The following is a 13,023-nucleotide window of genomic DNA, read 5'->3' as shown; positions in this document are numbered from 1 at the left end:
ATCATAAAACATTTTCGTAGAGCAGTTACGTCATAAAACAATCCTCAGTAAATTTAAAAGGACTAATGCCATACAAAGAATGTTCTCCAACCACAACGGTACTATATTACAGACAGCAGAATATTTAAGAAATTCATAAATAAGTGTAAATTAAATTACACATTCCTAAATAACAAACAGATGAAAGAAGAAATAAAAAGGAAAAAATTCTGAGATGAATGAAAATGGAAACACAACATACAACTTATAGGATGCACCTAAAATAATGCTTAGAGTAAAAATAATATTGTAAATGGTTATATTTAAAGATTTCAAATCAGCTACTTTGCCTTCCACCTTAAGAAACTAGAATTTTAATGGGAAACTAAACCCAAAGAAAGCAAAAGGAATCAAATAATAAACACCAGAGTGGAAGTAAAATAAAGAATTAAAGGAGTGGGAGGTAGGAGGGAAGTTCAAGAGACAGGGGACATATATGTACCTATTGATTCAAGTTGATGTATGGCAGAAGCCAACACAATATTATAAGCAACCATCATTCAATTAAAAATAAACTTTAAAAAATAATTAAAAATAGAGACAATCAACAAAACTAAAAGTTGAATTCTTTGAAAAGATCAACCAAATTGATAAAACTTTAGCTAGACTGACCAAAAATGAGAAGACTCAAATTATTAAAATCAATAATGAAAGAAGACATCACTATAGCACTTGCAGAAATAAAGAGTCATAAAGGAATACTATAAACAACTCTATGGCAATATATTAGAAAATTTAAATGAAACTGAGAAAGGGCATGTACAAAAACCCAACAGCTACTATTGTACTTAATGAAGAAAAATGGAAAGCTTTCCCCCCTTACATGAGGAACTTTAAAAAAGATTAAAACACATGGGAATCAACTCAACAAAGGCACTTCAAGACTTGTACTCTGAAAAAATACAAAAACTGTTGAATTAAAGACGATCTAAATAAATGTAAAGGCATTTCATGTTCATGGTTCTAAGACTGAATATTGTTAATGGTTGTTGCTAAGTCACTTCAGTCGTGCCCGACTCTGTGCGACCCCATAGACGGCAGCCCACCAGGCTCCCCCGTCCCTGGGATTCTCCAGGCAAGAACACTAGAGTGGGTTGCCATTTCCTTCTCCGATGCATGAAAGTGAAAAGTGAAAGTGAAGTCACTTAATCGTGTCCAACTCTTCGTGACCGCATGGACTTCAGCCTACCAGGCTCCTCTGTCCATGAGATTTTCCAGGCAAGAGTACTGGAGTGGGGTGCCATCGCCTTCTCCATTGTTAATGGTAATATTCCACAAATTGATCTACTGATTCAAAACAACCTCTATCAAAATCCTAACTCAATATTTTTGAGAAATATCAGCTGATCCTAAAAGTTACATGGATAGGCCAGGGACCAAAATGGTGTTGAAAAAGAACAACAAATTTAAAGACCTCACACTTTCAATTTCAATACTTACTACAAAGCTACAGTAATCAAAACTGTATAGTGCTAACATAACAACAGAAATAGAGATCAATGGAATGGAATCATAGAAAAAAATTTATGGTCAGTTCCACTACGTTTCAACAGAAGTGATAAGAAAATTAATTGAGGGAAAAAACAATCTTTTGAATAAGTGATGCTATGAAACTGGACATCCACACTCAAAAGAGTGAAGTTGGACCTTTACCTCACACATCATGCAAAAATCAATTCTAAACAATCATACACTTAAGTATAAAACTACAACTCTCAACCTCTTAGGAAAAAAAAAATTTACTTTGTGACTTAGTTATCTTATATAGGATACTAAGACCACAAGAAAAATAAATTCGAATACATCATGGTGAAAAACTTTGTGCTGCAATTGATAACATCAAGAAAGTGAGAAGAAAACCCACAGACAGAACTTCTGCTAATGTTTATCAAAGAGATCTGTATCCAGAATATGTAAAGCGGGCTTCCCTGGTAGCTCAGCTGGTAAAGAATCTATCTGCAATGCAGGAGACTTGGATTCGATCCCTGGGTTGGGAAGATCCCCTGGAGACAGGAACGGCTACCCACTCCAGTATTCTGACCTGGAGAATTCCATGGACTGTATAGTCAGTGGGGTCGCAAACAGTCGGACATGACTGAGCGACTTTCACTTCACTATCAGTTATAAAGGCCTTTTTCGTATTGATCTGAAATCTGCCTCTTCCTGCATTCACCCATGGTGTGTTTTTTAACGTTGCCTTCTTTTCTATTTGTCTTCTGGTTGTGCTGAGTCTTCACTGCTGCATGACTGTTCCTTAGCTGCAGTGGCAGGGGCTACTCTATCATTGTGGTGGCTTCTCTTGTTGCAGGGCTCAGGCTCTAGAGCACAGGCTCAGTAGTTGTGGCACAGGCTTAGTTGCTCTGAGGCATGCGGGATCTTTCTGGATTAGAGGCTGAACTCATGTCTCCTGCATTTGCAGGGGTATTCTTTACCACTGGGCCACCAGAGAAGCCCCCTTACGGTGTCTAGAGGGAGGGGGCATATGTATACCTATAGCTGATTCATGTTGATGTATGGCAGAAACCATCACAATATTGTAAAGTAACTATCCTCTGATTAAAAATAAAATTTAATTAAAATAAATAAATAAAAATAACCTCCAGAGTCATCTGAATTTGCCCCAGAGAAGAGCAGCACAAAGCCCACGTCTAGTGCTCAGACATGTGTTTAACAGTGTTTTAAATAGAGATTTTAAAATAGAAAGTATCAAAAGATTAGAAATCTGTAAATTCTGAACTTGAATTTCCAAACTGCAATAATCAGATGGAGCTGAGAAGAGTCTGCTTGCCTTTAGATGGGACTCACTCTATCTAGAACGGGCTTCCCCAGTGGCTCAGTCGTGAAGAATCCGCCTGCCAAGAGACGTGGGTTCAGTCCCTTGGTCTGGAAGATGCCCTCAAGAAGGAAAAAACAACCCACTCCAGTATTCTTGCCTGGGAAATCCTATGGACAGAGGAACCTGGTGGGCTATAGTCCATGGGTAATAAGAGTCAGATGCGACTGAGTGACTAAATAACAGCAACGGCTCTATCTAGTAAGATAGAGTCCTCACTTCTCCACACTGGATTTTTTTTAAAGTGCATGGGATAGTAACTACAGCTAGTGTGGAGAAGTGAGGACTGATTTAACTTATATGCAGAGTGCATCATGTGAAATGCCAGGCTGGATGAAGCACAAGCTGAAATCAAGATTGCTGGGAGAAATATCAACAATCTCAGATATGCAGATGACACCACCCTTATGGCAGAAAGTGAAGAACTAAAAAGCCTCTTGATGAAAGTGAAAGAGGAGAGTTAAAAAGCTAGCTTAAAAGTCAACATTCAAAAAACAAAGATCATGGCATCTGGTCCCATCATTTCATGGCAAATAGATGGAGAAACAATGGAAACAGTGATAGACTTTATCTTCTTGGGCTCTAAAATCACTGCAGATGGTGACTGAGGTCATGAAATTAAAAGACACGTGCTCCATGGAAGAAAAGCTTTGACTAACCTAGACAGTATATTTAAAAGCAGAGACATTACTTTGCTGACAAAGGTCTGTAAAGTGAAAGCTATGGTTTTTCCAGTGGTCATGTATGGATGTGAGAGTTGGACCATAAAGAAAGCTGAGCGCTAAAGAATTGATGCTTTTGAACTGTGGTGTTGGAGAAGACTCTTGAGAGTCCCTTGGACTGCAAGGAAATCCAGCCAGTTAATCCTAAAAGAAATCAGTCCTGAATAGTCATTGGAAGGACTGATGCTGAAGCTGAAACTCCAATACTTTGGCCACCTGATGTGAAAAGAACTGACTCATTGGAAAAGACCCTGATGCTAGGAAAGACTGAAGGCAGGAGAAGGGGGCGACAGAGAATGAGATGGTTGGATGGCATCACTGACTCTGTGGAAGTGAGTTTGAGGAAACTCTGGGAGTTGGTGATGGACAGGGAAGCCTGGCATGCTGCAGTCATGTCCACAAAAAGTTGGACATGACTGAGCAACTGAAGTGAACTGACTGAACTACAAACACAGGTGCTGCAAGAAGCCAGGCATGGCTTATAAATGCGCACAGCAGGTGTATGTAATAGGGAGTGGTGACGACTGTGGCTCACCAGATGGTATATAAAGTCAGGAGACACAACTGAGATTAATATACTACTGGCCTAGATAGGAATTCACGGATGAAGACAGTTTTTAATCAATAAAAGTTACCAGAGTACTTTTTACAACGCTCCCAGGTGGCACTAGTGGTAAAGAACCTGCCTGCAACGCAGGAGACTTAAGGGACGCAGGTACAATCCCTGGGTTGGGAAGAGCCCCTGGGGGAGGAGGGCAACGCACTCCAGTCTTGCCTGGAGAAGCCCATGGACAGAGAAGCCTGGCGGGCTATAGTCCATGGGATTGCAAGGGGTCAGACATGACTGAAGTGACTTAGCACGCACACAAGACCAGAGAAGCCATTCAAGACAGAGGGAAAACCCAGGCCCACAGCCTGGCTTCAATACCTGTGGCGGATTCATTTTGATATTTGGCAAAACTAATACTATTATGTAAAGTTTAAAAATAAAATAAAATTAAAAAAAAAAAAGCAGTGGAGATAGACTTAATAAATTTCTTTGGTAATTATGCCCTACGAGTTCATTCAGTATAATTGTGTGTGTGTGTGTGTTTTCAGATATATTATGTAGTACTGACCTTCTTAAATGCCTCATCCTCTGTTTTATAAACTTTCAAATACTTCTCAAAGAAGAGGTTGACATAACACCGTCTTACTTCATCAGGGACTTTGGGTGCGGATTCTGATGCTCTTAAAGCCTGCTTCCGATGGCCACCTCGTATTTCACCATCCTGACAAATATAAAATCACTGATTAGAGGAAAAAAGAATACGTGTGTTTTCTGTTTAACATTCCAATCATGTGTCTAGGGGTAAAGGTATCTTAGGTGAGCTTTATGTCAAAATTAAATTTGAAAATTATTCCAAGTTTTAAACTCATTAAAAGTAGAATAAAGGCAAGGTATAAATCATCTATACTCACAAAAGAGGAAATGGGATGGCTGCCTATACATCCACCATTTTTATTTAAACTTTTTATTTTGTAATGGAGTAGAGCCGATTATGGAGAATGTCAACCCACTCTGGTATTTTTGCCTGCGAAATCCTGTGGACAGAGGAGTCTGGCAGGCTACAGTCCATGGGGTCGCAAAGAGTCAGGCATTGACTGAACAGAGCCGATTAACAATGTGAGAGTTTCAGGTGTGTCCACCATTATTAAGGCTGATCTGATTACCCATCTCTCTGCTGCTTCCGCATCCAGATGAGGTCCTCAGATCAGCATCTGAGGTGGAAGGGGGGTAGTTTATCATTCTTAAAACAAATATATATATCCTAATGACTTTCAGTTACCATTGCATTGAGAAAAATGTTTGGACTTAAAATTTATGAAAGATCCATGCATATTCAATATTGAAATGACCACAACTAGGGGCTTCCCTGGTGGCTCAGTGGTAAAGAACACACTTGCAGTGCAAGAGACACGGGTTCGATCCCTGATCCAGGAAGATCCCACGTGCTGTGGAGCAACTAAGCCTAGGCACCACAACTGTTAAGCCCGAGCTCTAGAGCCCACATGCCACAACTCCTGAAGCCCTCGCACCTGGAGCCCAAGTTCTGCAACAAGAGGAACCACTACAATGAAAAGCCTGCCCACCGCAGTTAGAGAGAAGCTCCTGCTCACCGCAACTGGAGAAGAGCTCATGCAGCAACAAAGCCCCAGCCCGGACAAAAATAAATAAATAAAAATTCAAATGATCCCAGCCAGAAACGAGGTGAGCATTCCTTCTGAAGGACTTTAAGAGACTGTGGGAATTCGAGGATGAGTTAAACTACCTCACTTTTAGGGAGGGGGAAAGCCTTAAAACTTGACAGTTCCCTGACAAGGAATACTTGGTAAAAAAAGAAAAAAAAAATCACTGCCACAAGTAAGGGAAAAATGACTAAAGATGTAAGGCTGTACTATCTTATTACTTGTGGGCATTATTTTCTGAAGGTCTGTCTCTCTCTGTCCCATACCCCGGTCTCTCTCACATACTTATATACACCCCTCACTTCCTGTGCCTTGAAAGGCATATTCCAATGTCCATCTCTGCTCTGAAAAAAATCTGAGATGGCTTAAATTAATCATAGCTATAGACGTAAGGTGCTTCCGAGGTGGCTCCGTGGTAAAGAATCCACCTGCCAAAACTTGGGGGGTTTGATCCCTGGGTTGGGAGGATCCCCTGGAGCAGGAAATGGCAACCCACTCTGGCATTCTTGCCTGGGAAATCCCATGGACAGAGGAGCCTGAAGGACTACGGTCTATAGTGTCACAAAGAGTCAGACATGTCTGAGCAACTGAGCACGCATACAGGTCTGAAAAATACATGCCTAACATTTCCAAGGATGCATGTGTGCACGTTCAGTTTCTCGGTCGTGTACGACTCTTTGCAATCCCATGGAATGTAGCCTGCCAGGAAAACCAAATTAACTGAAAGTGACAAATAGGCATAAATAACTCTATTTAAGGGTCACCAAAAAGGTTGAAATTTCTCTTCAGGAGGTTTGGCATTTATCTGAATTAGAGATTTTCAAGAGAGAAGAATACAGCCACCCTCTAAGGGGATCAATATGTGGGCAGGATTAGACAGTTATTAGAGATAAAGCTCTGGTCCTCAGACTGAGTTTATAGTACCTTAACAGGAAAAGAAGCAATAGTTTTCACAGGAATGTGTGATCTGTTTGGCTTTGCAACTGGATTTTCCTTTGAAGGAACTACATCCTCATGAAGGCTGCTTGATGTACATGAATTTTCTAAGAGGTTCAAAACGAATGGGAGAAAAAGGAAAATGTATATTTTAATGTCATTAGTTTCAGATGATTTGAGTTTATTTTATCAACTCAGAATTTCACAATGTTTTGCTTATAGGCTTGAGATATTAATATATATTCTTCCCTTGAAGAAAAAAAAAATGCAAACACAAAAGGATTCCAAGTGACCAACTCCAGGATAACCTAGAAGAGCAAATTTAATTTATAAAGCAACTTCCCTCATGTAAGAATGCATGCAAAATGACTATTTATTGCCTAACATATAAACATCATGCTAATCATATTATTTCATGTAAAGCTTTATGTGATATAATTGGTAATATATGGACTTTATAGAAAATGTTTTTTAAAATAAAGTAAAATTTCATTTATTAAATAATTGGCTAAACAAAGCTTTTCTCATACCTCCTAAGGCTTTCCTCTGGCTCTGAGAGGCTGGACATACAAAGGTATTTTTCTTCTGTTCTGAAGTGGCAGGATCAAAAGCCTGCCCGTCCTTAACGGCAGTCATCATGTGCACTACTTGTTGTTGGGTCTGAAAGATCCCAGTGCGACTAATTAGTAACAAGATTATCCCCCGAACAGACTAGTCATCTGTTTTCAGGTTGATACCAATAAACATCAACATAATACAAAAGAAAACTGATTTTAAAAATTGATAAGATGGATAATTTCAAGTTCCTCTTCGCACAAAAGCTCTTTGGAAATGCCTACATTTATGATACTACATGGGCTTCCCAGGTGGCTCAGTGGTAAAGAACCCGGTCTGCCAATGCAGGAGACCCAGGTTCGATCCTTGGGTTAGGAAGATCTCCTGGAGAAGGGAATGGCAACCCACTCCAGTGTTCTTGCCTGGAGAATGCCATGGACAGAGAAGCCTGGACAGAGTGCTGGGGTTGCAAAGAGCTGGACATGACTAAGCGAACATGCATGAATAATACTATATGTGCTCTAATACACACATAACTGGAGTATACCCCGAAATAAATTGAAATAATAAAACTGAACAACTATTTAAGCATATAAGAAATTTTTCTTGAAATAAGAAAGAAAATATAATCTTATAAGAAAAAGATACTTTGTCTGCAGGTTTAAGTGTTAATAAGACATTCTACTCAAGTTACTGGAATTCAAACTTAAGAAGAGAATCCTCTAGGTAGCCAGGCAAACGCATCAGGTGACCCACGCTGGGAGTGATAGCAAAGTAGCATCAGACTCCTCCACAGCAATGTTCATTACTAGAAGGGAACATATCACAAAATGTTCAGCTTCACCAGTAATCAAAGAAATGTAATACAAAATAAGGAAACAAAATCTCACTCAGATTTACAGGTTTAAAAAAAAAACAATATCCACTTTCTGTAAGGTTTGTGGGGAGGGAACTCTGAACACTGTAGGACTGTAAACTGTCACAACCCTTCCAGAAGGCAAAACAGCAAAATATTTTTTAAACGATAAATTTATCTTTTGTCCAGTTACTTCCATGTGTAAGAATTTACTTTTTAAAAAAGTCACTGATGAAACCAACAATCATTTAAATTAAGAATTTGGAAGGATACTATATAGCACAGTAAAATGAAAACTATAAATATCACAACATTTGCAATGAACAGGAAACAAGATTAGCCTCTAGCAAAACTTTTTTCATAAGACAGAAGGGGAGTGAAACTAGTTTAGTAAATATCTATAATATCTGGCTCTGGGATAGGCAGGCATTCACTACTTCCAGTTCATGGACATGGAAATGAAGCACAAAGAAATTAAATATTTGTTCAAGGACACTCAACTCTTCTGAGAACTGGAATTTGAGCTGTTATCTGCGACTTAGAAGCATAAATTCTTTTTATGACATGCAAAAGATTCTACTGTGAGTATATACCAAGTACAAGTAATACAGAGATGAGTGCAGAGAAAGTTTGCGTTAAATAACATTTTTACATCTCATAAAAGAACTTAAACATTTATAATATAAATTTATAAGAGGTTCAAATTACTTTTGAAAACAGTCAAGTCCCTTTACTCACTCTAGTTAGATTCGATAAGAGTCTGGCAAACAAGGGGTTAGAGAATACCAAACCACTGCTCCTACTACAGGCATCTCACAACAGCTGCATAAGTCAATACATAACCTTGCGATGTGTGTGTTTCTGTTTAAAAATACTTCATTTAGTAGACTGCTGATTAATATTGAATTTGTGGGCAATAGCACTAATAACTCATGCCTGAACAAAGTTGTTTTAACACACATTTTCTCTGTCAGGCACAGTGCAATCTTCTTGCTCCAAGGAACAGAGGACAGGACTCCACCTGGAGACCATTTTAAATAACAAAATCACCAACAAAGCACACAAAAATGCAGAAAACATGGCACTAAATAGACTCAGATAAGATTAACAGTATGACCACTGGACAAGAAGGCCGTGGTGCAGTGTTTAGTCTTAGCTGGGAATGTGTATGTCAGGGAATTCAATTTTTTTTTTTTTTGCCACTGTGTGTGTCTACCCGCCACCGCTGCCAAGTCGCTTCAGTCGTGTCTGACTCTGTGCGACCCCACGGACTGCAGCCTACCAGGTTTCTCCATCCATGGGATTCTCCAGGCAAGAACACTGGAGTGGGTTACCATATCCTTCTCCAGTGTGTATCTACAGAGGACCACAGAAGCATCAGTATTGATTTTAAAGATACAAATTCATTTTACTGAATAGATGAATCTGCAAAAACAGAATCTGAAAATAATGAGGATTGACCATATTAATTCGTAGTTCAAAGGTTATACAAAAACAATATACCTGCTTTTAATGAAAATGTTAGATAATGGGGAAAAAAGGAAGGTTTTGAAAAACTCTTACAAGTAGGCAATGTATTTGTTGACTGCCCGCTTGTGCCCCCTAGTGGATAAAAGGTAACAAGTACTAGAATACACTTGAGCTTGAAATGACAATGTAACTTCATATTAAGTGCAGGGAGAAAGGCAGAGGGAGGGAGGGAGGGAGGGATGGGGGACAGAAAGAGAAACAAAATGACTCACCTCAACCTTGGCAGTGTGTGCAATTCTCCTTTTTGGTCCAGAAATGTTTTGGTAATACAGCATATCTAATTCCATTTGCTTTCCTGAAGCCTAGTGGGAAAACGATAAGAGTTATCCAATTTCAGTGTAGTAAAAGCAAATTTATTATGTTTCCTGAAGAGCCACAGAAATCCAAAATGCAAAACACTGGGCAAATTATTAAAAAATAACTCACAAAAAATAACTTATTTTGAATAATTTGACATGCACAGATATTCCTATAAAAGATTCCTTTGACAAATCAGCTATCAGTTACTGTACATAATACCATGGCCTCTGGAAACTGTCAAGCTTGCAAGATGTAATGGCTGGCCACTTACCAAGGTTTAGCCTTGTCATTCTAATACATTATTAATTATAATATTATAAATATATTTCATTATTATTTTTATTAAATAAATGTTATTTAAATTAAAATTTTATTTTTATTATAGTATCTTAATTTTAATATTAGAAATATATAATAGATGGTACATATATTTTATAAAGTTTAGAATATAGAGAATATGTATTTAAGGGAAACGCTTTTAGATTTAGGAAAAGGATTAAAAAAATAAAAGTGACCAACCTGTTTAGCATTCTCTCCCTCATGATCTTGGCTTTGTGTGAACTCACTGAAAATTCGAAGACATTCCTTCGTAGTGTCAGAGTCAGAGGGAGTGTCATTTCCAGTATATTCCTTATCTAAACCAAATTCAACTAACCTGCTGTCTTCAAAAATAGTCAAGTCTTGACTATCGTCTGGTGCTGTCAGAACTTTGTCTTTCAAGTGATCGTCTGAATAAGAGAATTGGAGTTGGCTTGGTGAAGATAGCCATTCGGTCTCTTCTTTTTGAGTATCATCAGTTTTTACATGTCTTGTCCTCTTTGGATACCTTTCACTATGACTTCCTGTCTGGATTTCTTTGTGCCTGGGAGGGGCATAAGATATATTTTCTCCTGAAATGCAAACATGCATCTTCTCACCACCAAAGCTTCCCATCTTAGAAATGTGGTTTTGATCACCACACGTATTTATCTTAGTTTTAGCATCTAGTGAGGTTTTCATGAGTGATCTTGATGGTTCTAGCTTGTTACTGTCATCTTCTCTGTGTGCGGTTAGTTGGGTTTCACCTGTTTTTTCCTCTTCTATGCCACTGATCTGAAGATTTCTTTCCTCCGGAGGCACTACCTGTATCCTTTCCTCCATATTCTGATATTTAAAGCCTCTAAAGCGTTTAGATTTCCTAGAAACAGGAATGATTGGAGGTACATCCATTACAAGGTCATCTTCATCAGAATCTTGAAGATTTATTTTAATTCTTATGGGTGAAACATAAGGTCTTTGACTCTCCAGGGACTTGTGGCAATTTTTACCCACCGATTTTTTCCAGAAGGGCTGACTGTCAGTCTCACCCTGCCTTCCTTTAGATGCTCCAAGCAGTGCTACGGAGTAATTGAGCAAGGGATCATATTCAAGGTCAGTTGCTGGACATGTGTGGTCCATCATGTACTTTGTAGGCTGACTCTCTTTGTTTTTTGATGGTTCATTCCACTTTTCTTGTGGGAGCAGGCTGTTTTCAGGAAAACCTTGTTTCACATTTGTGTCACTCAAGGAGACCATGGGACTTTGCGATAGCTCTTCAAGCGCTAATGTAAACTTGGGGAGCATCTTCTGCTTTTCTTCAACTTCAGTCTTGACTGACTTGATTTCTTTGTCGATTCTTTCCAATTGTTCCATAGTTGTGCCTAGAGTTGTTAATGTGAGATAAGTTTATCTTTAAACATCACTCAAGATGAAGTGCAGACTCCAAAATATCCTGGACAAAGAGCTTCCTATCACAGGGACAGTAACTTTCCCAAACCCAGCCTTAAACACAGGGAGGGGCTGACGAACAGGTCAGTTCTTGGAATGAGAAGGACAATGAAAATCACTGATTAAGTCTTTCAAATTCTAGCTCATTCCTATGACTGATTAAAATATTCACGTCTTATTACCAGCGTAGCTACACATCTGTGTGACAGGTCATGCCTATACATATTAAACTGTGTCAAATGTGACATGGTTTAGATATATATTATTTACCTTATTATTTACTAGGCAGTGACAATTTGGCAACAGTTCAAAGAGCTAAATGCTGCTTACACGGAATTGTACATAATCTCTCAAAAATACATTTCCACTGTCGTAAAAGAAAGTTTTTTTAAAGCATGAGTCTTCTTTTAAAAATTCAGTGGTTCTCAACATTCTCACTAAGGTCCTAAGGTCCCTTCTGTTCTACAGAATGCCTCAAACACAAAAGGAAGCCAAATACACCGTTCCACAACCAACCATTAAAAAAATGTAAAAAAAAAAAAAAAATTAACAAGTAAAACTCGAAAGCAGCTGGATCCATACTCCTGAGGAAACCCAGAACAGTGCCAAGAGATAAGGCTGCCAGCCATGGCCCTTCACAATACCTGGCAGGTCCTTCCTGACTTTTTAAATAAGGAAATTACCATCTCTTCCCTCTTTCCAAGATACACTTTCCAATGTCAATTACGGCATAATTTACACACTTCTCCCCTCTCAAAAACAAGAGATTTCAGATATGAGATGTTGTCCAAATTATACTTTTCAAACCTCTTCATTTATTTTAGATAACTTACACCTTTTGATAACACACACATGCTTCCTCTTTACACAATGAGGTTTCCTTTGGCTCACTAGCCTTTCACTTTACCATTCATTCTCTATTAAGAAATTAACTCTGTTAAAAGCCAAAGCAAAGTGTGTGACAAAGGTGTGGGGCATTTTGATGGAGAAGGAAAAAGGTGAAGAGCAGGCATAAGCATGAGAATTAACCTACGAATCAAAAGTAACTGGTTCTGATTTTTCTTGAAAGAAACTTGGAAGGGGAAGTAAACTCTGGGTAACCAGCCAGAACTGCATTTTGGCATAAGCTGGGTTTTATTTTGTTGCCATGATTCAGGAAAGGATGTTTAAGCCGCGCATTGGGGTGCTATGGGGGCTGGGTTGGAGGGGAGACATAATATTATTTCCCTTCATGTCAGAAGTTTAAAATGATTTTGCTCCACCAGAAGCTAGACTTG

The 13,023-nt window shown here is 38.7% G+C and overlaps 1 protein-coding gene across 2 annotated transcripts in view; it reads right to left on the bottom strand.

The window, feature by feature from the left end:
- Positions 1-13,023, bottom strand: part of LOC133252473 (RNA exonuclease 1 homolog) — a 45,971-nt gene that overhangs the window by 28,827 nt on the left and 4,121 nt on the right. Inside the window, exons 2-6 of one of the 2 annotated variants that reach the window (XM_061425109.1) lie at positions 10,520-11,679; positions 9,913-10,002; positions 7,290-7,419; positions 6,748-6,866; positions 4,713-4,865 (exon numbers count right to left, since the gene is read on the bottom strand). In XM_061425109.1, the coding sequence (XP_061281093.1) occupies positions 4,713-4,865; positions 6,748-6,866; positions 7,290-7,419; positions 9,913-10,002; positions 10,520-11,671 (1,644 nt within the window). In that variant the 5' untranslated portion in view covers positions 11,672-11,679. The remainder of the gene's footprint in view (positions 1-4,712; positions 4,866-6,747; positions 6,867-7,289; positions 7,420-9,912; positions 10,003-10,519; positions 11,680-13,023) is intronic. The other variant, XM_061425110.1, reaches the window with a different exon arrangement.

This window comes from Bos javanicus, chromosome 8 (genome assembly GCF_032452875.1).
Source record: "Bos javanicus breed banteng chromosome 8, ARS-OSU_banteng_1.0, whole genome shotgun sequence".
Lineage (NCBI taxonomy): Eukaryota > Metazoa > Chordata > Mammalia > Artiodactyla > Bovidae > Bos > Bos javanicus.
This window is presented reverse-complemented; position numbering and strand designations above follow the sequence as displayed.